The following is a 23,087-nucleotide window of genomic DNA, read 5'->3' on the forward strand; positions in this document are numbered from 1 at the left end:
AGCATCCAGCCCTCATGGACCACTTTGGTGTGAGTAGCTCTGAATGTCCCCCAAGCTACTCAAGCATGAGTTATTTCAGGGTTTACTCAAAGTGAAATTAATCTCCAGTCTTTTAACTGCTCATGTAGAAATGCTTCTACATGATTAAAATTATCCTTACATTTAGCCTTTGTCTAATACTTCTGGGAAAACCAAAATTTAATTGAGTTGTGAGAAAGAAATATAACACAGGTATTGATTCAATATGAAAGAGACCTTTTATCCTTCCAAAACAATTTTAAAAATCAAAGTGGTTTCAGGACAGTTTAGCATTTTGTAGACACTGGTAACACTCTCAAACAATATTATTATACTTGCAAACTCTATTTTCTAAAACAGAAAGCTTGTTTTGCTACTCCCTCCCTCTCTTTTTTCCTTGTATTTATTTCTGCCCTGCCTCATTCTAAAAACCAGAGCCTGCCAGTTGTCAACATAAACACCTAGAAATGTGGCACTGATGTAGCAAAATATCATAAATTATATGACTATTGATTTTCTTCTCCTGGTGTCTTCATGGTCTCCTTAATACCATTGCTTCTTCAAACTGCTCAAATACCATCCTCCCCCCAAAGAAAGCATTTAATGCCCTGTATTTCAAAACCCTGAGAAACCAAATTTGTCTATAATGGCAAAATCACACTCACCTCCACTTTCTATTGGGTAAACAAAAATCTGTACACATCATGAATTGAAACCTTTGGGACCATGAGGACTATCACATTTGGATTTTAAAGAAAGAAAAATGGACAATCATGAAATGCTTGCATCTTACATTCTTTAAGTCTCAGACTATATGTTCTGATTCTAAGTTGAATTCAGATATTCTTGACAGCCTTGGTAACTGAGGTAGAAGTGTTTTTTTTTTTTTTTTTTCTATCTTCCCAATGAGAATTCACGATGGACAGATTCATGAGATCTAAAGAGAATGTACAATTCTAAGAAGTATGTTTAATCTTTTGAAGAGACCTCTGCAATGATCAGAAAGTTGGAGCCAATTTAGTATAAAAATTAGGACTCTGTGACAGAGGTTGACTTTACACAGTTGAGCTAGCATCACTCTACCCAGTGTCCCTAACTCATAGCAATGCCATGGGAAACTGACTGTGAAATTGTGCAGCTGATTGAATGGACTCTGACATGGTATCTGGTCACTGTCTTCTACAGACAAGGGCATAACACCTTAGAATCTGGATCCAGGACTTAGTGATAGTCATCAATAATGTACACATTGTCTTCTGCTTGGATAGGCTTCAGAGCTGCATTTTCAAAGCTCCAATGTGAGAATCTTTCAATGGAATCACGCTGTAAAAGAATAACATGAGTAAGAGAAAAGAAGACCACTTCTCAAGTATGAGCAGCATATTTGTTTATGTTCAGTCAAGCCTGGGTATGTGCATTTCTCAGAGCCCCATTCAAACATCCTATGAAATGAATAGAAGTTCCAGAATTGTGAATATGAAGTTACAGGAAATTATTTTTTATAAGGAGATAGAAAGTCACACCTTTTCGTTTCAAAAAACTCACACTGGTCTCTTTCAAGACACTCGTGCAATAGAACACAAAAATTTATAATCCAAGAAGACAAATACCACACATCAAACTGAAGTACTAAACCAGGATGCACAGTCTCAAAGATGGACAGGAAATGGTTTGGCTGGTACTTTTCTAGCTAAGGAATGTGACCCTTTAGCAAATGTCATTTAGTGGTATGTATCCTGTATTTAAGATAAATATATATAAGTATACAAAATATCAGAGCATATCAGATGTAGTAAAATACTATTGCTTCACCTAACTGTGTTCTAGATCAGAATCAAAACTCACAGTCTGCCTTAACAGTCAAAATTAGAAAGCCATGGGTTAGGTGAGTTTTATAACATGAATGCTCACACATCAAGTGTACACAAAGGTCATTTGTGGAGTTTTGATATCAATGCTTTTATAGAAGTTGCCTGTAGTCACTATTTTTATTACCTAAGCCTGTCCAGAAATGATATGAAATGCACTGAATCTTCACTCAGCTCTGATCTTTAAACAGATTAGTCATATATGTGTGGAAACCACTTAGGTGTCAGCAGCTCAAAATGAGTCAACTTGATATAGTGCCCGAAAAGTAACATCATGAGGAAATATACCTTTTTGTTTCGGTTTTGTTTGCTTTTCTATATTATACAGCATCTTCTACAATAAATATTTTCTTTTCTAATTAGATGATTAAAAACTGAAACTTTAAGGAAGTAAACATTGAAAGAATAAAAATGAACTAATAGTATATTATCATTCATGCTTTTGTTTGTAGGGTGTATTTATGTTTTTTCCAGTCTTGGAAGCCGACAGTCAAAAACTCCTAAAAGTCTGGTTTTGGACTCTAAGAGACCTGCTGTGTGATGTGACCTTGGATGCCACTTAACAGCTCGAAAAATGTTTTTTAATTTGTAAACTGAGAATAATACTAGTGCCTGTGTCACAGGTTTATTACTGTGAAGGGCATGTCTGCAATATAAAATCCAGCGTCTATGGAACACTTGCTATTGCTGGAGATTATTCAAGGCGTATTTTGTGTACTGCCTCATGTGATTAGGGCCTCCCTGATGGCTCAGACGGTAAAGCGTCTGTCTTCAATGCTGGAGACCTGGGTTCAATCTGTGGGTTGGGAAGATCCCCTGGAGAAGGAAATGGCAACCCACTCCAGTACTCTTGCCTGGAAAATTCCATGAACAGAGGAGCCTGGTAGGCTACAGTTCATGGGGTCGCAAAGAGTTGGACACCACTGAGTGACTGTACTTACTTACTTGCTTCATGTGATTAACTCAGATGTAGGAAAGATTGGGTACAAACATCCAATGAAAGAGAACTAAGAATAATGGATGGCAGTTAAAGAGGGACGAATTCAGAATCAAAGAAAAACTTAGCTTAAAGCCCAAGATGGACCAGATGAAACAGTTTATATGGTTGGAAGTAGGGAGTGGTTTCCTACCTTTACAGATGTTTGGGAAAATGACTCCAGGGATGCTTACAAAGAAGATTTAATTTTTTATTGCGTGAAGGGGTAGATTTGCAAAAACTGTAAATTGAAATGCCTGTGAGGCCAGACAGCTAACAAAAAAGAACAGAGCAGGCTGGTTATGGAACAATAGGGGAGGTGGGAACCGTGGGGAACTGGAGGCATGTCCCTTCCCCCTGCCTTACCAGGTCTTCAGCCTGCAGGTGTCTTCCTCTAGATTTTTGCAGAGCTGCCTTCTGCTTCTTTGGAGCTCACTCACATAGCCTACTGCCCTGCTCCTGTATTCCCCATGATATTTCTCTGGAAGTTCTATAAGGCCCTGCTTATTCATTTATATGTCTCCTGTCTGTTCTGCTCGTCTTTTCTGAATATAATAGATTCAATAGACATGCAATAAATGAAGCACTGAACTAAACAACCCATTCAAATGATCCCTGAAACAATATCTGCAATTTAGTTCACGTGCTATAAGAGATAAGGTTTGAGGTGTTATTTCTATAGTAGTTATGACACAATTCCAGGGAAATATAGAGATGCTTGGAGAAGGAAATGGCAACCCACTCCAGTATTCTTGCCTGGAGAATCCCAGGGACAGAGGAGCCTGGTGGGCTGCCGTCTATGGGGTTGTACAGAGTCGAACACAACTGAAGCGACTTAGCAGCAGCAGCACCATAGAGATGCTAAAATCATCACTGGAAGGTTGAACAGCAATGGAGGTGTTCTATATACTAGATTTTTCAGGATCCAGAGTATAAAATGGAGAACTAAGAAGGAAAAGAGGAGAGGGACAGAGAAATTTTCCTTATGTTTACTAGAGTAAGAACATCAAAAGGTATTACTAACACAAACCATTTCAAACTTACCGTAGTAGCTCCACTTTGCTACCCAGGCAAAAATATCCTAAATTGAGGGGGAAATGAAGAGAAAATTAAACATGCAGGCCAAAGAGTTCATGAATTTTTTTTCGAACCAATATATTATTACGATTATTACTTTAATATGAGCAAAATCAGTGCAGCTCACAGAGTCTAAAAAAAAATGTCATTTACAAGAAAGAAAATTTTTAAAAAGAAGGAGAAAAAAAAATCAATCTGGACCCTAACCTGATAATTCCAGGTAGTTTCTCTTGAATCTCCAGGAGCCAAGTAAGCCCCTTGGTATAAAGTATCTTGTGATTCGCAGGTTTAGTGTATTGACCTACATGCCCTAGCTTACATTTATGCCATTATATTTCACTGAAAAAAATCTGAATATTGCACTTCTCTCATAGATGACAGGTTTTACACACACATACACACAACTAGTGGAAGGAGACCAGGAGGTATTGGATAACTGTCATCTGAAACCCTTTTTCTTCTCCTAGCACTGAAATCATGTACCCTCCTAAATGTCTCTTGTGCTTCTTCTATTAAGTGGGTGTTATAAAACCATCAACAGTTTTAACCCCCATAGGGCTAAAAATTTGTTATTGAGGGAATTGGAAAAGAACAAAATGGGAGGGACAAATTTTGTATATTACAGTGGTGTTTGACTTCCAAAATCAGCTTTACACAACCAGTGCTTATTTCTCCATATTTAATTTCTCCTATGAATAACTTAAATATCATGTTTATGGAAGAATCAATTTAAGATAAATAAAAAATAAGGAAAGAACAAGGTAAGAACCAAGAAAGTTACGTGAAACTGATATCATATGGAATGTACAGCTACATGCATTTGGCTCAAGAATACTCCTATGGGCTCAAGAATATTCCTCAATATTTCAGTCCTGAGGTGACTTACTTCTCCTAATCCAGAAAGCCACAAACATGAGCAACAATGCCAAAATGGTAACAGAGATTCCAATGTAGACTCCCTTGTTGGTGCTCATCCGTGTTTCTTGTGCCAGCGCCGCAGGCTACAGAAACATCAGCAGATCAAACACAAAACAGAAAAATAAAACCATCTTGTTAGAGTTATAAGCAGATAACATCTCAGAAAATAATATACCCAGACACATTATTGTTTATTGGCCCCTGGCTAGTTCTGGATCATGAGGGGTAAGATCAAACGATGTAAAGTTGTAGCCTTATGATGAAATTTAAGACAACTCAAAATTCAAACTGTATTTGGCGGTGGTGGAAATGTTTACATCTTACTTGCGGTGGTATTTAGAGAGGGGTACAGATTTGTTAAACTCAAACTGTATGCTTCAAATGAGTGTGCTTTATTGTTATAATTTATACATATTATAAAAATAATAAGCTCCTTTCATAAATAATCCTCTTATGATGCTAATAAAAAACAATTTTGGTCCCTATACAAGTTACCATGGTGGTGCTATCTGAATGTGTTCAGTTCCTGAAACTGGCCTTTAATTAAAACACCTTTTTGAACTAGAATTCAAGATTCTATGTCCTTGTAAATGGGCATGAAAGGCTGCTCAGATTCATGGCTCTGCTTAATAATTAAAATGCTGTGCAATTGGGGAAAAAATTCCTAGTGTGAGGGATCATCACGTCCTAGAGTAAACCCAAAACATACCAGGCCATCATGCTTGCCTCCTTTACATAGCTTAATTCTAATTCTAAAGATGTCCCACCAGGTAGGTATTTTAACAGAAAGGAAGTGGAAAATCAGAGAAAAAGATTAAGCCTCAAGTCTCCTCCTGCCTAAGAGTTTAATCTCTGGAGTCAGAATCCCAAATTAACTTTTATTTAGTTGCTCTGTGACCCTAGCAAGTTATTTAGCCTCTCCAAACCTCTTTTTCTGTCAAATACAGATTAAATAGGGTTTTGGGAAAGGTACTTCAGGTACCTCCTGATAAACACTGTGAGGAATACAGAGGAGGGTGACCTAGCCTCTGAGCTGTCCTTGCCTAAATGGAAAACACTCAGTGCCTTGGGAGGGAAAAGCTGTGTTACCACCTTACTTGTCAGATGTAAAGCAGATAGAAAGAACACAGGGTTACAGGAAGCAGTCTTTGCTTGCTTTTTAAAAAATATTATGCTGCATAAAAACTGGAAATTATTTTAGAGTATGTAGCTCAGGATAAAGAAAGAAAAACAAAAATCAACCATAATTTCAACATCCAGAAATAGTTACTATTACCATTTTTCATTACATACACTTCTAGAATTTTATCTTTCTAGTACTTTTCTTAACAGAAACAGTTACCATATTCAATGCATGCTACAGTGTCTACATCATTTATTTTGTATCTATAACCTATATATACTAAATATATATATATATATATATATATTTTTTTTTTTTCATTTTTGGCAATGCTACATGGCATGTGGGATCTTAGTGCCCTGATCAGCCATCGAAACCTGTACTTACTTCATTGGAGGCATGGACTCTTAATCATTGGACTGTCAGGGAAGTCCCAATGCTATTTGAAAACTTAGTTTTTTCAATTAAGAGTTGACACTGTCTTCTCACGGCAGTAAGTACACTGCAGTGACAATATTGCTAATGGCAATAAATGGGCATGCTTAACTGATAAGTAATTAATCTCCTATTATGGAATGTTTAGGTTGTTTGTCACATTTTCATGATAATAAACAGCAGCAATGTATATCTTGTTTTATACATCTTTATGTATATGTTCATTCTCTCCTTAAGATGCAGCTCAAGAAGTTGACCTACTGGGTGGAAATATATGCTGCTTGGTTTCAAGATACCTGGGAGACGCCTTGATATCTTCACAGTCAAGACACAAAAAGCCCAGGATTGGGCTACCACCTATTGTGAATTTGCTTCTATATTGCTTATATTATATAGAAGAGATTAATTGCTACTAAATATACCTGTCCTGAAGGTAACTGAGGTCAAAAACAATCTTATCATTCAGAGTGTTTGTTTCTTTTTTCTAAACTAGCATAAGTCTGACTGACAGGACATTTACATGGTGGCAGTTCTGCTATTTAACAAGCACAAACAAATTCAGCCCACATCCATCAGATCAATCAGTACCCATCTCATCAGAGTGATTAATCTTTCATATCATTCCTACCTGGTAGTGTTCTCATTACACTAAGTTATGCAATATAAGGCCATTTGATGTCACATTAACCCCACTTTGCTTGAACTTGAATTTCTCTTACAATGTCCATGCTGCAACTTCTCACCACTTGCAATCAAAATTACTCTCATACCAGAATCTGTTCAAGTTTTTGCTTCTAAGTGTTATTTGCACATAGTGAAAGAAAACTTGTTTCACCCAAGGGAGCCAAAAGTAAAACTCTCATTAATAAATTCTTCTAACTTACACACAAAGATGAGGCTAACATCATGAGACTATAGTCCCTTGGATTTTTCCCAAGCTAATTGCGGGAAAAGTGTGAGAACAAATTATAGAATCACAAAGTTGTTGAAGACGTTAGGACCTTAATATGTCATCATATGGGTAGGATTATATATAGAAAGACTCAGCAGTGGCCTCAAAATTTCTCTATAGGAGGAAAAATGGGTTGGAAAAGTTTATTAGGAGGCTTATGTTTAAGGAATCACACTTTCATTGATATACTTTTGGGGGGATGGCCCCAATTCCACTACATCAATTCAAGGCATATTATTTCTCTAACAATGATCTAAGTCTTTCCTGGTGTGTAATGTTAATTCAGTCTTGTAGCCACTCCTGAGTTTTCCAAATTTTCTGTCATATTGAGTGTTGCTCTTTCACAGCATCATCTTTCAGGATTTGAAATAGCTGACTGGAAAAGGTCAGTTTTCATTCCAATCCCTAAGAAAGTCAATGCCAAAGAATGTTCAAACTACCGTATATTGCATTCATCTCACACGCTAGTAAAGTAATGCTCAAAATTCTCCAAGCCAGGCTTCAGCAGTAGGTAAACCGTGAACTTCCAGATGTTCAAGCTGGTTTTAGAAAAGGCAGAAGAACCAGAGATCAAATTGCCAACATCCGCTGGATCATCAAAAAAGCAAGAGAGTTCCAGAAAAACATCTACTTCTGCTTTATTGACTATGCCAAAGCCTTTGACTGTGTGAATCACAATAAACTGTGGAAATCTCTGAAAGAGATGGGTATACCAGACCACCTGACCTGCCTCTTGAGAAATCTGTATGCAGGTCAGGAAGCAACAGTTAGAACTGGACATGGAACAACAGACTGATTCCAAATAGGAAAAGGAGTACATCAAGGCTGTTTATTGTCACCCTGCTTATTTAACTTATATGCAGAGTACATCATGAGAAACACTGGGCTGGAATAAGCACAAGATGGAATCAAGATTGCTGGGAGAACTATCAATAAGCTCAGATATGCACATGACACCACCCTTATGGCAGGAAGTGAAGAGGAACTAAAAAGTGTCTTAATGAGAGCGCCGAATCCTAACCACTAGACCACCAGGGAACACATAAAAGCGTCTTAATGAAAGTGAAAGAGGAGAGTGAAAAAGTTGGCTTAAAGCTCAACATTCAGAAAACTAAGATCATGGCATCTGGTCCCATCACTTCATGGGAAATAGATGGGGAAACAGTGGAAACAGTGTCAGACTTTATTTGGGGGGGCTCCAAAATCCCTGTAGATGGTGATTGCAGCCATGAAATTAAAAGACGCTTACTCCTTGGAAGGAAAGTTATGACCAACCTAGATAGCATATTAAAAAGCAGAGACATTACATTGCCAACAAAGGTCCGTCTAGTCAAGGCTATGGTTTTTCCAATGGTTTTTCCATACACATTTTCAGGTATGGATGTGAGAGTTGGACTGTGAAGAAAGCTGAGCGCCGAAAAATTGATGCTTTTGAACTGTGGTGTTGGAGAAGACTCTTGAGAGTCCCTTGGACTGCAAGGAGATCCAACCAGTCCATCCTAAAGAGAACAGTCCTGGGTTTCATTGGAAGGATGATGTTGAAGCTGAAACTCCAGTACTTTGGCCACCTCATGTGAAGAGCTGACTCATTCAAAAAGACCCTGATGCTGGGAGGGATTGGGGGCAGGAGGAGAGGGGGCCGACAGAAGATGAGATGGTTGGATGGCATCACCGACTCAATGGACATGAGTTTGAGTAAACTCTGGGAGTTGGTGTTGGACAGAGAGACCTGACGTGCTGCGATTCATGGAGTCGCAAAGAGTCGGACAACTGAGTGACTGAACTGAACTGAACTGAATGTTAATTCACTATGCCTGAAATAATTCACTCCTTTTTTCTTATTTTCTGCTCAGGAGAAACTCTGTCCTGGGTGTATATGTGTGTCTAGAGTAAAATATCACTTTTCAGGTATTTCTAACAAACTAGTGCATCTATATAGATTTTTTAAATTAATTAAAGTATCCCTATTGAAGAGTCAAATTCTTTTCTTCCTTTATTTTCTAAATTAGAAAAAATCAATCTGTGGACTAATCTGACAATAATAATCTCTAAATGTAACTTTATTCCAGAAGAGATGTATAAGTGAATCAGGCCAATAAAATAGGAAGGAATATACTTACAGGTTGATTGCTATGCCAATGGGGATCTGGAGACTGTGTCACAGTGCCATTTCCATCTGCTCAACAAGAAAGAAAATTAATAAGAATTACAAAAAGATATTGAACTTCCCTGCAAGCACCAAATATTTTCACACTGCCTTCTGGGAACGAAGGGAAAGTTGAATAATCATATGGCCTAATGCTGTAGACATCCCAAGTTAATACCAAGTTACTAACATTTATTAATTTAAGTAGTAAGGTTGTGCTTCTTAACCATTTTGTCATGGACCCTTTGAAAATGAACCCTTTTTTTTTCTCCCTATGGAAAAAAAAAATGCATGCTCACAGAAAATTTACTGAAATTTTAGACAATTCAGAGTGACCCATTCTCAGAACTAGGTTAAAAATTACCAATTACAGATAAATAATCAATATTTTCATGGAAGCTCAGAAACTTCCAGTGAGTGCTCAGAGGTCATTACACATCCAAAGAGCAGAACCACTCTGTTCAAAATGAACATTACATTGGTTTTATACTCAAAATGTGAGTGAAATCCACTAAGATACCTCAAACAGGTGGCATCCAACTCCTACATTATATGCCAGTGTGCCCAGAAACTGATCCAAATCTGCTTTAGAAAATACGTTACATCACTCCCAACACCAGTATACCTAAAATCCCAATATAAAAGGATATTATGCCTTAAAGTTTTGAATGTCCAAATTTTAATAGTGTTTTGAAATATCTCTTTTGTCACACAGAACATATACTGTTGTCCCTTCTAAGCAAATATAGGTCAAATACAGGATTCTCGCTTTACCGAGTATCTATTATAGACAAGCACTTTACATCCTTATACCAATTTTCTTAATCCAAAATTTTAGATGAGGTGCTGAAATGGTTGAAGTTTCCAACTCTACTAAAAGACAAGAGCCTCAGCTCATAACCACCGCACACATTATATTCCCATTCAATGAAAATACTGCAGGTCTCAGAGATTCCCATACTACTGACAGAGTTATAATACCATCATTTTCTAATGGTAGTGAAAATGAACTAACCACATCCCCCTAAGTTCTCAAACTTTACATTACTGTATCCACAATTTAAACATTCCAACACTACTTCATCAAGAGATAAAGACAGTACCTACAGTCTAGCCTATGGGTATGATTTATGTTATAACCTTAAATCCTTAAGCTATAGAAGAGTGATGGAGTAAAAAAAATAGCAAGGACTTGAGTCAGATAAAACTTGACTTCAGTACTGACATGTCGCTTACCAATGTGACCTTGATCAATATCATTTACATACACATTATATATATATGCATGTAAATGTATGTTTTATATTTCTAGCTGGGGTAACCTTGAACTACAAGCTGTTGATAGCACGCGTCTCATAATGTTGTCACATTAGATGATGTATGTAAGGTGCTTAACACCATATTAAACAAATATCAGGTATCACAATTATGTTGCTATATAACAATAGGAGCAATGGGGAAGGGACACCATGCAATGGATTTTGCAAATATCATGTCCTTCATTCCTTACAAACATGTAGTGAGGAATGAAACAACTTGTCCATGGGCATGCAGCTTGAAACTGCCCATGGGCGGATAGTTGAAGTGGAAGCTGTTTGTCTCCAAAGTAGAACTATATGTCCTCATCAGTCTAACAATAGCAAGAAATAAACCTGCCCTGAGATAATTAAATAAGATACTATACAACAATTTGCTGGCACATGCATCTGAAAAGGTAGGTGCAGGCCATATGAAACCAAAACTCCTTCTGGACTAACATTCTTTGCTTTGTGAGGCTTTAACCCACTGAAGTGTGACTCGGGCACTGTGAGGATTTGGCTGAAGAGCCTCAGAGATGCTGCCAAGACAGCAGTGGTCACAGAAGTCATGGGGACACAGCTGCTCCAATGTCTGTTTCATGCTGGCAAGTCTACCTTGACCAGATTTTAGTGACATATTTTAGAGAACAATTTCCCATTTCCTACTTTGTTCTTCCTCTTAGCCTAAAAGAGGAGGGGTACTATTGCTCCACCTGCTCTAACATGTATTTTTATCTGCTTTCTCTTTGTTTTTGTGCCCAGAAACAGTTCATACCAAGGATTCCACTTTCAAAACCAAATGTCACTATTAGCTAATCCCAATTAAATTGGTCCCTCTTTGAGTCCTGCTGCATGTCCATTTTTCAATTAAGAGCTTCCTTGACTGATTGGCAAAGATGGCCACCCTGGGTGTCTGCTACAGATTAGCAACTCCTGGGCATGATAAATCATACCCACAGGTCTTACAAAGTCTGACCTTGTTTGGATGTTTCACAGGTTCATGGACAAATAAGCCCGTTCTGCATTACAAAGGGGTCACATGTGGCACTCTCTAAATTTGCCACCATGGGTAACAGAGTTAGCTGGGAAAGATGACAATTCAATATCATCTTTCCCCATTATAGGAAAAACAGACTAATCTTACATCTCAAAAGAATATAGAATATGGACTTTCCAAAACAAGGGAGAACTGGGAGACTTTTGGAGTGGATTAGCACAATCCTAGTGGAACCTGCCTCTTTGGTTCTGGTGTCCATGTCTTCAACCCAACTCAAAGTGTCCATGTGAAATGAAAGCTCGACAAGGCAGCGGGGGAGCCTCCTGGCTCTGTGTAGTTTCTGGGGCTTAGAGGAAGCATAAACAGGTGACCAGTTTGGTCTGGACTACTTAGGATTTAATTGTTTTAAGGCTCTGTCCAGGGAAGCATGCCTAGAAATAAGTTTAAAGGCAAGGCTGATTCATTTTAATTAGAAAAATGTGGATATGTATGTGGATGGTCCCAAATCATACAAGCTGCCTATGTCACTCAAAAGTACATATTTCTGGACATTCTAAGTAACAGTCATAATGGCCACACTATCACTTACCTTGTAAATATGTCCCAAGATCTTTACCTCAAATAATGCTTGTAAGAATAAATGATATTCCATCAATTTTCCAAAGGATAAAACCAGATTCAAAGAGGGTAATAAGATATTTCTTTAAGATGCATAGCTGAGTGGAATAGTCATATGGCATTGACATCACACTTCTCTTATTTCAGAATATGTGCTCTTAACAATGTGCTAACATTTATCAAAATTTGAAAGCTCCCAGGTGTTCAGAAAAGAAACTGACGTTACCTGCTGAACAAGAGTGCCATGGTGAGCTGGTTATGTTTGTTTCATACACGGTAGTAGGCTGGGTTTCTGCTGTCTGAGTTGGAGAAGATAAAGAAGCTATAGGAATGACAAGAACGGAAAAATAGTGTTCAATTGGTGGAGGAAAATTTACACCCCCAGCAGAAATAACAAACAAAGCAAAATCAGAAATTACCCTTTGACTCTCTTAGAAATATATTAATAGATGCCCTTGACGTATTATCCTGCTATGTAGGCATTTCATTATCATGAATAAATCTGATCTAGATAATGATCTGAGAGTTTAACAACGTAATTAATTATTTCACTTTTTATATTTCTTTTGTTGTTCAGTTGTTAAGTCATGTCCGACTCTTTGCAACCCCATGACTTCCCTGTCCTTCTCTGTCTCCTGGAGTTTGCTCAAACTCATGTCCATTGAGTCAGCAATACTGTCTAACCATCTCATTTTCTGCCACCCTCTTCTCCTTTTGCCTTCAAACTTTCCAGCATTGGGGTCTTTTCCAATGAGTCAGCTTTTTGCATAAGGTGCCCAAGGTATTGGAGCTTCAGCTTTAGCATCAGTCCTGGGGTTGTCATAAGAATTAAGGAACCTAATACTCATAAAGCAGTTAGCAATGTTTCCTGACACAGGAAACAGAGTAAGCATTAACTTCACTGAAATCTTATCCCCAAATGTTGGGTTAGGCTTCAAAATGGATCAAATGTTCTCTATTCAGAGCTCCTTGTAAGACAGAATCTAATTCACTGTTCTGGCATCCTTATTTTTTCTTCATAATTCTATGTTAAACTGGGCTGAATGCACCATCCTTTGTAGATGTCCATGACCAGTCGTCTGGCTTTTTTTTTTTTTTTTTTTTGCTATTAATGATTCCTTTGAGAATCTAATAAAAACCACAGATTCCTCTCACTCTGAAAATGCTTAAAGATACAAAAGATGAATATAAGAGGGTACAAGTGGTTCACAGATTCTGTGAAGTCAGGTTAGGAAACCTGTTAAGAATCCCAACCCTAGATTGTACATTTGCCTTAGCATAGTGCCCTGGATGTAGCATATCCTCTACTTTAAAAACTCTTGCACTTAGAAGTACTTTTGCTTACCTGACTGGAGGTACCTTGTGGCTGCTGGCATTGGAAGAGAAGTAGAGGACCTCGCTGTCACTGGAACAGTGGTGACCGTCATGGTTGGAGTAGTGCTGTTGATTGTAGATGGCATAGCAATGGTGGTGGATGTTGGACCAGGGGTGACCATTGTCGTTGGAGTAGTGGTGGTGCTGGTTGTTGGAGTTGTGGTGGTTGTTGTTTTGGGGGTAGTAGTGGGGGTTGTTGGAATAGTGGTAGTCGTTCTTGGAGTAGTAGTAATGCTTTTCTTTCTTGTAGTGGTGGTTGCTCTTGGACTAGTGGTGGATCTGGTGGTGGTTGTTGGAATCCTGGTGGTTGTTCTGTGGGTAGTAGTGGTGGTTGTTTGAATACTGGTAGTCATTCTTGGAGTAGTAGTAATGCTTGTAGTGGTGGTGGTTGTGGTGGTTCTTGGAGTAGTGGTGGTGGTTGTAGTTGTAGTAGTGGTGGTGGTCGTTGTTGTTGTAGGTGGAGCTAGAAATCAACATGAAAGCAAGGATTCATCAAGCAGCAGGAAACAAGAGACTCATGCTGGGCCTGTGCATCAACACAACCAAGGAGGCTGTCCCCAGGCAGAACTCAGCACTTATCTCCCATGAACTCCAAGTTCTTGTCATTGGTCAACTAGAACCTGTGACTGAGGAGGGAGTGAAGACATGGTCACAACAAGGCAACAGCTGCATTTAAAGGATGATATTGCGGGAGGTGTTGAAAAAAAAAAGGACACACGGGATTTGTGTTGAAGCACTTTGTAAAGACTAGTCATACATATCAGATTTACATATCTTCATAAACATCTATAAGGGAGAGAAAAATTGTCTAGAGCATGAAGTTATCTTTGTCCCCTCAGCAGTACATGACTAGAACACAATAGTAGTTCTCAAGAACCAGAATATTGACCAAATAAATAGCATTCGCTTCTGTCAGTTCTATGGGTACCCTCCCAACATATCTGCATCCTAAATGTGGATTAATCCACATCATTAACATATGCTAGATAACACAGATGCCATTTGCCACCTGGGAAGCCCTGAAAACAGTCATAGATAGTATATACATGAATGGATAGGGCTGTGTTCTAATAAAACTTGATTTATTAAAAAAAAAAATGTTGGTGAGCTTATTTTATAATCTGATCTGGTCCTATGACTATTGTTTGCTGACCTGGGTCTAATAGTGTAGTTAAAGATTTTGACGAACTGTGCAGTCTCCATCCCCTCCCTTCAGTTTGAAATGAAAGCTAAAAAAAAAGAAGAAGCAAGAAAAAAACCTGATCAAAGGAGTATAACAAGGAGGAAATTTAATCAGTTTGTTTCACTAACGTGTCTTGCTCAGGAGTAAATATTTCCTAAGGAAGAAGGTAGGAAACTAAAGCTAGGAAAAGCTGCTGAGGAAGAGCCCTAGGAGAGGTTGAAAGTAAGCGCACTCTGTGAAAAGTGCAAGAAAACTTAAGTAAAGTATTGGGTTGGAGGCAGAGAGTCATTTTGGCTCAGTTAGGAATCCGTTTCCCACTGGACAGAGCAGTAACTTTGCAAATATTCATCTATTAAAGAATTTATAAGCATTATAAATGTCCCCTATTAATTTCTTTCTTCGGCCAGACCAATCATATAATTTCACAACTCCAAAAACAATCTCTTCTCCACACACAGCTTTCTGCCACATGTGTATAGCACCAGCTTCTTTTGGCTTTCTTAAATTGACTCCAAGATGTTTCCCCAGAGTCAGCTATTTTCTGCATCAGAATTGACCTTCTTTTACTTGCCTTCATCAAATAACCTACGTGTCCTTGATGAAGATAGGAAAAATTATGAAGTTGAAATATCAATTTCATTTAAATTAAAAAAGAGACCTAGCTTATAAAGGCTCTGAGTATTGAGTTCTGTTTTCATTAGAAACTTTAGTGGGAGAATACTTACTATCAAAGAGCACCAGAAACCAGGAAATCCTTTAGAACCTGCTCCTTTCACCAAGTGGTAAGAAAAATTAAAATGTCTACATCAACATAGAAAAACATAAACTTCCCAGACTTTTGGGTTTCACAAAATTCTTAAAAGCCAAAAGTGAACAACTCATGAGATGAAAATATTCTCATATTGCAATAGGGCGATTTTAATTTTTAAACAAGCCATTTAGTGATATGATGTGAGTGAAAGTGAAAGTCACACAGTTGGGTGCAACTCTTTGTGACCCCATGGCCTATACAGTTCATGGGATTCTCCAGGCCATAATACTGCAGTGGGTAGCCACTCCCTTCTCTAGGAGATCTTCCCAACTCAGGGATCGAACCCAGATCTCCCACATTGCAGGCTGATTCTTTACCTGCTGAGCCATGATGTGGTATGAATTGTGCTTCAAAAAATCCAAGGGCAGAGGAAGGGGATGAAACTATATAGGCTCTTTCAATGTATATGCAACAAAATCACATTGACAATTGTCAAAACCAAATGATACATCTATTTGACAGGACCTTATATTACCTGTTTTGTATGTGTGAAACTGTCTATGAGTCTTAACATGTTAAGAAAGAACATTTGAAAATTCTCTGAAGAAATGACCTCAGAGAAAAGGTCAGATTTTCAAGAAGAAGAAATTCAGCTCCATAAAAATACTCACTATATCTCAGTGTGGAACAGTGAATGCTTTTTCATGAACCAACTACTATTCCTGAAGCACTGCTTCAGGAGACAGTTTGCTGACTGGGAAGAACCTCTAGCCTATGGTCTTGAATCAAGGTTAGTCTTAACACTTCACTCTACACAAATACAAGATATTCAGTTGAAGAGTTATTAGAAAACAAGATCATAGGAAACTTTTCTTTCCCTACTAAAGGAAAAGTTAATTTCAAACAGAAAACTCTTATCTCCGGGAACCCACAGGAAGCGATCAAAGAAGTAGGAAGATAAGCTCACCTGGATTTACCCTCAACTCTCGGGTGGTTTTTATGTCATTGAACCACCCTCTCACCTCAATTCGGCAACAATACAAGCCACTGTCAGACAGGGCAGCATTGTTTATGGTCAAAGACACATCTCTTCCACCAATATGTCCATTTAGCTGGTAACGTCCATCCCTCCGATAGGTGACTCTGTAGCCATCAGTCCAGATGATGTTAGTTCCGCAATTAAGCCAAGGACATGCTCCTCGGCCCCAGCACATGCTTGTGACTTCACCATTATAGTAGCAGGGTAGAGTGACAGACTGACCCGCCACTGCAGTCACTCGGTGGTAAGAGATTACAGCATCTGTAAATAAAGAGACACCAGAGCATGCATCTCAAAATTTTAACTTTAATTTTATTTTCAGTTTGTTCTTTATATAGCTTATGTGGTTTGAAATTATCTAACCATATTTTGAGTTTTTGAGTTTAATATATGCATTTTTCTTGTAAACATATTCTTTAGCAGTGTTATTGTTAACCAGATATATTTGAGGATGAAACATAATATGAATATTTTTCTGTATTCAGGATTACTTCCTAATAGGACAGATTTATGAGAGAAAGTATCAGGATAAATATGTTCAGTCTTTTGGTGAATATGATTCCAATTCCTCTCCAAAAGGTATGAAACAAACAATGCTCTAGTAATGCGTCAGTGTGTGTGCATTTCATCCTGTGTTTGGCAGGTATCTGCTTACTAAATTTTAATACATACAGGTGGCTTTTCCTCTCCTCTAGATTCAATCACTGTCTCAGTTGAAATCTGATTTAAAAACTGTATAGCTTTTAAAATTTTGATTTTCAATTTCATAGCAATTTTTTAAATGGCTATGCAAAAAAGTTCACCTCACAAATCTTCTCTAAGTTAAAGAAAAAACAGTGAATATTCTACTTACAGCATCATTGGCTAGAAGGCAGAAGCTGAGTAAATTCTTTAGAAATCAGTTTTTAGAAAAAAAGGTTTATAATACTCTCAGAAGGAACGGAGGCTTATAATGGGCTTTGTTAGTTTTGTTTAGTTGCTAAGTTGTATTGGACTCTTTACCACCCCATGGGCTGTAGTCCGCCAGACAGCTTTGTTCATGGAATTTCCCAGGCAAGAATACTGGAGTGGGTTGCCATTTCCTTCTCCAGGGGATCTTCCCAACTCTGGGATCAAGCCCATGTCTCCTGCATTGGTAGGTGGATTCTTTACCACTGAGCCACCTGGGAAGCCCAGCATGGGATTTAGGATGATTAAAAAGCATTCAAGCAGGGATCCCGTCTCATGAGTTGATGACTGTCCTGCAATGGAGCACTGTCCAGTTAGCCAGGGGAAATCAAACAATTGGACAATATTCAATCAAACAGTAAACTTCACCTCTTAAACACAAACAGGCAAGAAAACTCTCTCCTGCAGTAGTGTTTTAAAACACTGTATTGCCAAATGAAGTCTGAGTGGTCCTTAAAAGAAATCTGAGATTCAACAACCAGTCATAGTTAGAACTGGGTTGTAAGTCTGGGAAATGCTCTGGGAATAAAACATTCATTGTTATATAAAATAAGTATAGTTTTCATTACCATAATTCTGATTATATTTAATTTTGCTTAATATCATTTTTTAATTATAAAGGTAATTTATGCTGATTATAGAAATTTGTTACAGAATATAATTTTAAAATGTACTTTTCCTCATATTCCTACCTCTAGAGATTTTTTTTAATGATTATGGTTATTCCTAAAAATTTCCCCTATCTCACAGAATGTTAAGACATGAGATAAATAATTGTGTTTATTAAAAATTAAATTTTTTTGTTTATTCATTAAAAAAAAATTTTTGGCCACACGGCACCGCACGTAGGATCTTAGTTCCCCCACCAGGGATAGAACTCGTGCTTCTTGCATTGGAAACAGGAAGTTTTAACCACTGGAAAACCAGGGAAGTTCAAATACTGTTTCTTTTTAAAAGAAACAGTTACACATGGTTAAAAAAATCAAAAAATACAAAAGGTACAATAAAGGACTTGTCTTCTTCCCACCCATCCCCATTTCGTCTTCCTACCCTCGTTCACAGTTACGCTTTCTTACATATACTTGAGTAGTTCATACATACACAACCATCTACCTACTCTTTTTTTTAATTTTAAACACAAACGGCAACATAAGCTGTACTGTACTGCAGCATGCCTTATTCACCTACCCATAGATTTTTAAATTCTTAGCATTAAGCAATTTCTTAGGCTTAAGTTTTCAGCTTGGTTCTTTGCTCACTAGTGGATCCCATTACCTTCGGCAAAGTCCTAGGTGTTAACATCTACTTTCCTCCACCACACTCACACAACCCCTACACCACCCCCTACATCCTTGGGGTTCCAGAGCACAATCCACTTATTCACTTACCTGGCAGGAGTAGGAGGCCCAGGATGGCTACCCAAGGATGCATGATGCTATTGGCCTGAAGGAAAGAGAAAGCAGACTGCTTGGTGTGGCCCTCAATCAGATGGGATCAGAACAAGTCTTAATTCTCAGATGGCACCTTCTCCTTTCACCCTTACAGGGTGAATCCCATAAGCCTGCCTGCTGGAAGCAAGACCACACTTGCAAATGCTTCCACTCTCTGTCTGCTCCAGGTGGCTGAGAGCTCTGCCCCTTCCAACAGACAAGCACAGCTGCCCTCTGAAACATCCCTACTTACACAGCTCCTTTCCTGCACTTAGAGCCCACGCTGACTCTAGGTGCTGACAGAGGAGACAAGGGAGCAAACACAAAGGAAAGGAGAGGAAGGCTCAGCAGGAACACCAGAGCAAGCCCAGACTTCCCATGGCAAAGCTACACTTATCCTTAGCCTTGAAGATGAGTCACCTGGCTTTCTGGCGAGAGGAGGGTACTTCTTCCTTTGTGGTCACAATGGCTAGTCCCCAGCCTTAGTCAAACCATCAAATGTCCACTGAGCTAAGAACTCAGAGTTGTGATTTTCACTTATGGCTCAGGAGACTGCCTCTCAGATAGCTCTGAGGAGCCACGCCCAAGAGGGGTGGAGAGATAAGCTTATAAGTGATTTTGGAGAACAATCAAACATCTCAGTAGAAGGTTGCCACTAGGTACAAGAAACAAATACCTCAATTAATGCCTTTAGCATTTTTCTAAGTACAGGAAGATGAAACTTGGATTCATAAAAGTTTCTCCTGCAAACATCTAACTATCTGAAGGCTTGTTTTACCAGTTTTCCCAGAGCACAGAGGACTTCTTTTTGGATCACTGCACTGAATTCCTTTCAGGTTATATTGAGTATCAGTGACTACAGGGGCTAGTGACTTAATTCTTACAGAACCAGATGGCTAGGGACACTCCTTAGCTGCCAGTGCCCCCTCATGGTCATAAATTCAACCATGATTTAGGAGGCAGTTCATGGCCACTCTATCCCATAGTGCAGAGAATACCTTTTCTCAGGCCAGTATTCTGATGATCTTCAGTGTGGTATTACTGGACTAGGCACTGCTAAGAGTAGACAAAGGACTTTGGACCACATGTCTTTCAAATCTGTTTTGGTTCAAGCAGAATCCCATGTTGCTTCTTCCTGTATGTAGAGCTACACTATTATAATCTTGAGTTCATAAATAAATATACACATGTATAGCTCTTAAACAAATGTATATATCCAAGTTGCCTAGTCATCATTTTTATCTGAGGCTTAGTCACACATTTAGTAATGCAAGAAATCACAATCTTGTAAAATAGGCCAAATGCAAGTAACAGAGCTCGTAGCAGCACTAGGGTCATAAGTAAATATTCAGGCCAAGAGTTTCAATAGGTGTGATCCAGTATATTACCAGCTCATCTGACTCAATCTGTCCTGTACAAATCACTGTCTTAAAGGGAATGAAATACTTGTATTGTTCACAAGGCATCCAGCCTAATTCCCTAGTGTTATTAGGTTGATTATCCTTAGTTTAACCGTTCTCAAAGTAAGGCAGCTTTTAAACTTAAATGATTTAAATAATCTGGTGGGAATCATATAAATCCACCCTGTAACTGAAGGAGGGTCCCTCCTAATAATCGGAAGTTATATTTGCTGACTGAAATTTAGTTTGTTGTTATTGAGCTTGGCACCACTGATTGGCCAAGTGAGGGAGTCCTGTCTGGAATATCAATAGTTGCCCAAACAGAACTATAGCTTTCTTCTGGAATAAACTTCCTAAGGGTCATCCAATTAGACCTGTGGAGAGGAGAAATCCACCAAGGTAACCCAGAAGTACTAGATTAGATAACTGATCATAAGCCTAACAGTTGGATTAATTTTTAAACTCTGTGTAAGACTTACACCATGATAAAAAAAAACAACAACATGCATTTATGAAAAGGTACAAGAAATTATCAAAAATAATTATAATATATAATTATATCAATATTTCTATAATTATATAATATGACATTATTATCTAATGTAACTATTATGCTGAAAACACTGTAACTAATCATACAGGTCAGATTCGGAATCTAGGGATAACTGTCCACTTCTGATGTTATCTTCTCTTTGTCTTGGTGTGAGTGTAGTTTCTCCTCTGTTTGAACTTTGTTTTAAGGTGAGTCTAAGGACTCCAGTGCAAGAAATCATCCTAAGTAGAAAATACAAATCCAAAAGTCAATTTCTTTCGTTTGTTCTGTTCATGAGCTAATCAAGAGTATCTAACAAGTGTCCTTTGATCGAGGTTGGAGACAGTCCTTTAAATTATGCCTTTCCAAAATGCATAATTTTCTGGTTATAGCTCATGGGGCATCTAATATTCATAGACAAATTACCGTGATAAGATTCAAAAACAAACCTACAGTATCCTTTTAATAATTCAAGTAAACTTTACAATAATGTAAACTAACAACAGGGGTCTATCTCCGAAGTGAGTCTTGGGCAGTAAATACAGACCAAAATTAACAATACTAGAATTTAATATCCATATATGTAATTTTTCTGTCTAAAATTATGCTGACATTTATCAAATATAGGCAAATTAAGAGTAATTTTTTTGCAAAAATAAGTCTGCTTTCAGTAAACTTGGCCTGATTACTTATATAAGTGTAATTGATCATACAATCCTTTTAAAAATTGGTTTAAGTTGAACATTAATAAAGAATCTCAGATTGAATTTTTAAAAGGCTTCTTTCTTAAGGCGAGAAAAGTCATCCCAAGGGCAAGCCATCAGATCCTACCTGTGATACCTATAGATCTGGATTAATTTCTCTCTTCTCAGTGTTCTAGAGTATCTTCAGATTCTTACAACTATCAGGTGGTGGACTTTCTTATATACTTGATAAGTCTGCTAGCAACCTAAGGGTTTACAATTTTGGAGGGATCAGGTAAGAAGAAAAGATAAATGTTTCAATTTTGCTTACAAAAGTATCACTAACCAAATTGCTGGAAGTCATAATTAGTTTAAGGGGAAAGGTTTCCTTATATCTGGAAAACAAATTAACAAGCAGTAAAGCTTTGCGCAGTGGCAGTATCGTAGCCAATGAGGTTTATCCGAGGCGCGATTATTGCTAATTGAAAACTTTTCCCAATACCCCGCCGTGACGACTTGAAATATAGTTGGCATTGGCAATTTTTGACAGTCTCTACGGAGACTAAAAAAATAATAAATAAATAACAAGCAGTAATATCTCAGACCAGAAAAACCATAAAATCTGTAACAAAGTTCATCAGTTCACTCAGTCCTACGTAACTAATTCTTTATCTTTTGTTAACAGTTTAAAAGCTTTTTAAAGCCTGCACTTGTCAAAAATCCTTTCTGTGAATATTCTTGAAAATGAAGCATTTTTGCAAAGGTATCAGGATCAAACAATAACTGTCTGTGAACAACAAAGATTTTTAAAGACATTGTTAAAGATCCGATTGTAATGCAATTGGCAAATTTTTTACTCCTGTGACAGAATGCTTTAAGATAACAATCAGAATTAAGACTGATAACATTTTACTAAGACATACCAGATTCTTAGGAATTCCAATAATTTCTAGAGTATCTAAAACATTTTCCTGTCCAATATAGCCTAAAGATGACGTTTATCACCATTCCTTTGAAATGCTTCCCATGCAATTTAACATACTCTATAGGCCTAGTTAGTTTAATATTTTCATCTTTGATATATAGAGAAAACAATTCCCTCAGGTGTTTCAGGACCTTCTGGAAAATCTCAAAGTAAGCTAAAGATCAAACGAGCTTCAAGTAGAATTTGATCTCTCACAAGTTTGCCAAAAATATTGAAAGGCTTTTAAAAAACACTTGGTCAGGTGGCATCAGAGATCACTATGAAACAATACTTAATCACTTAACCAAGAAATAATAAAATATTTCAAAGGCAAATAGAGAAAGTTTTAAAAAATTA

General features: G+C 37.8%; 1 protein-coding gene and 1 non-coding gene across 2 annotated transcripts; one reads left to right on the forward strand and one right to left on the reverse strand.

Moving 5' to 3' along the window:
• Window positions 1-427: 427 nt before the first annotated feature.
• LOC136168607 (hepatitis A virus cellular receptor 1-like) lies at window positions 428-19,684 on the reverse strand. Its single transcript, XM_065936279.1, has 10 exons — window positions 19,572-19,684; window positions 19,110-19,164; window positions 16,702-17,034; window positions 14,179-14,263; window positions 13,772-14,001; window positions 12,653-12,748; window positions 9,488-9,543; window positions 4,826-4,940; window positions 3,907-3,943; window positions 428-1,341 (listed from the first exon to the last, which is right to left on the reverse strand). The coding sequence occupies exons 2-10, from the start codon at window positions 19,150-19,152 to the stop codon at window positions 1,290-1,292; spliced, it is 1,047 nt and encodes a 348-aa protein (XP_065792351.1). The 5' UTR covers window positions 19,153-19,164; window positions 19,572-19,684; the 3' UTR covers window positions 428-1,289.
• Window positions 19,685-22,187: 2,503 nt separating this feature from the next.
• On the forward strand, window positions 22,188-22,328 carry LOC136156563 (U4 spliceosomal RNA). Its single transcript, XR_010661075.1, has one exon. It is a non-coding gene; the product is annotated as a U4 spliceosomal RNA (small nuclear RNA).
• The last annotated feature ends 759 nt before the right edge of the window (window positions 22,329-23,087 follow it).

The sequence above is a fragment of the Muntiacus reevesi genome, chromosome 1, assembly GCF_963930625.1.
Source record: "Muntiacus reevesi chromosome 1, mMunRee1.1, whole genome shotgun sequence".
Taxonomy (NCBI): domain Eukaryota; kingdom Metazoa; phylum Chordata; class Mammalia; order Artiodactyla; family Cervidae; genus Muntiacus; species Muntiacus reevesi.

Bases quoted from the DNA above. Each gene is read 5' to 3' on its own strand.
- LOC136168607 (XM_065936279.1), bottom strand. From the start codon at position 19,152: ATGCATCCTTGGGTAGCCATCCTGGGCCTCCTACTCCTGCCAG. The intron at 14,264-16,701 runs GTGAGCTTATCT...GTTGATTTCTAG, and splicing joins AGAGTTGAGGGTAAATCCAG to CTCCACCTACAACAACAACG. The intron at 4,941-9,487 runs GTAAGTATATTC...ATGTTTCTGTAG, and splicing joins ATTGGCATAGCAATCAACCT to CCTGCGGCGCTGGCACAAGA.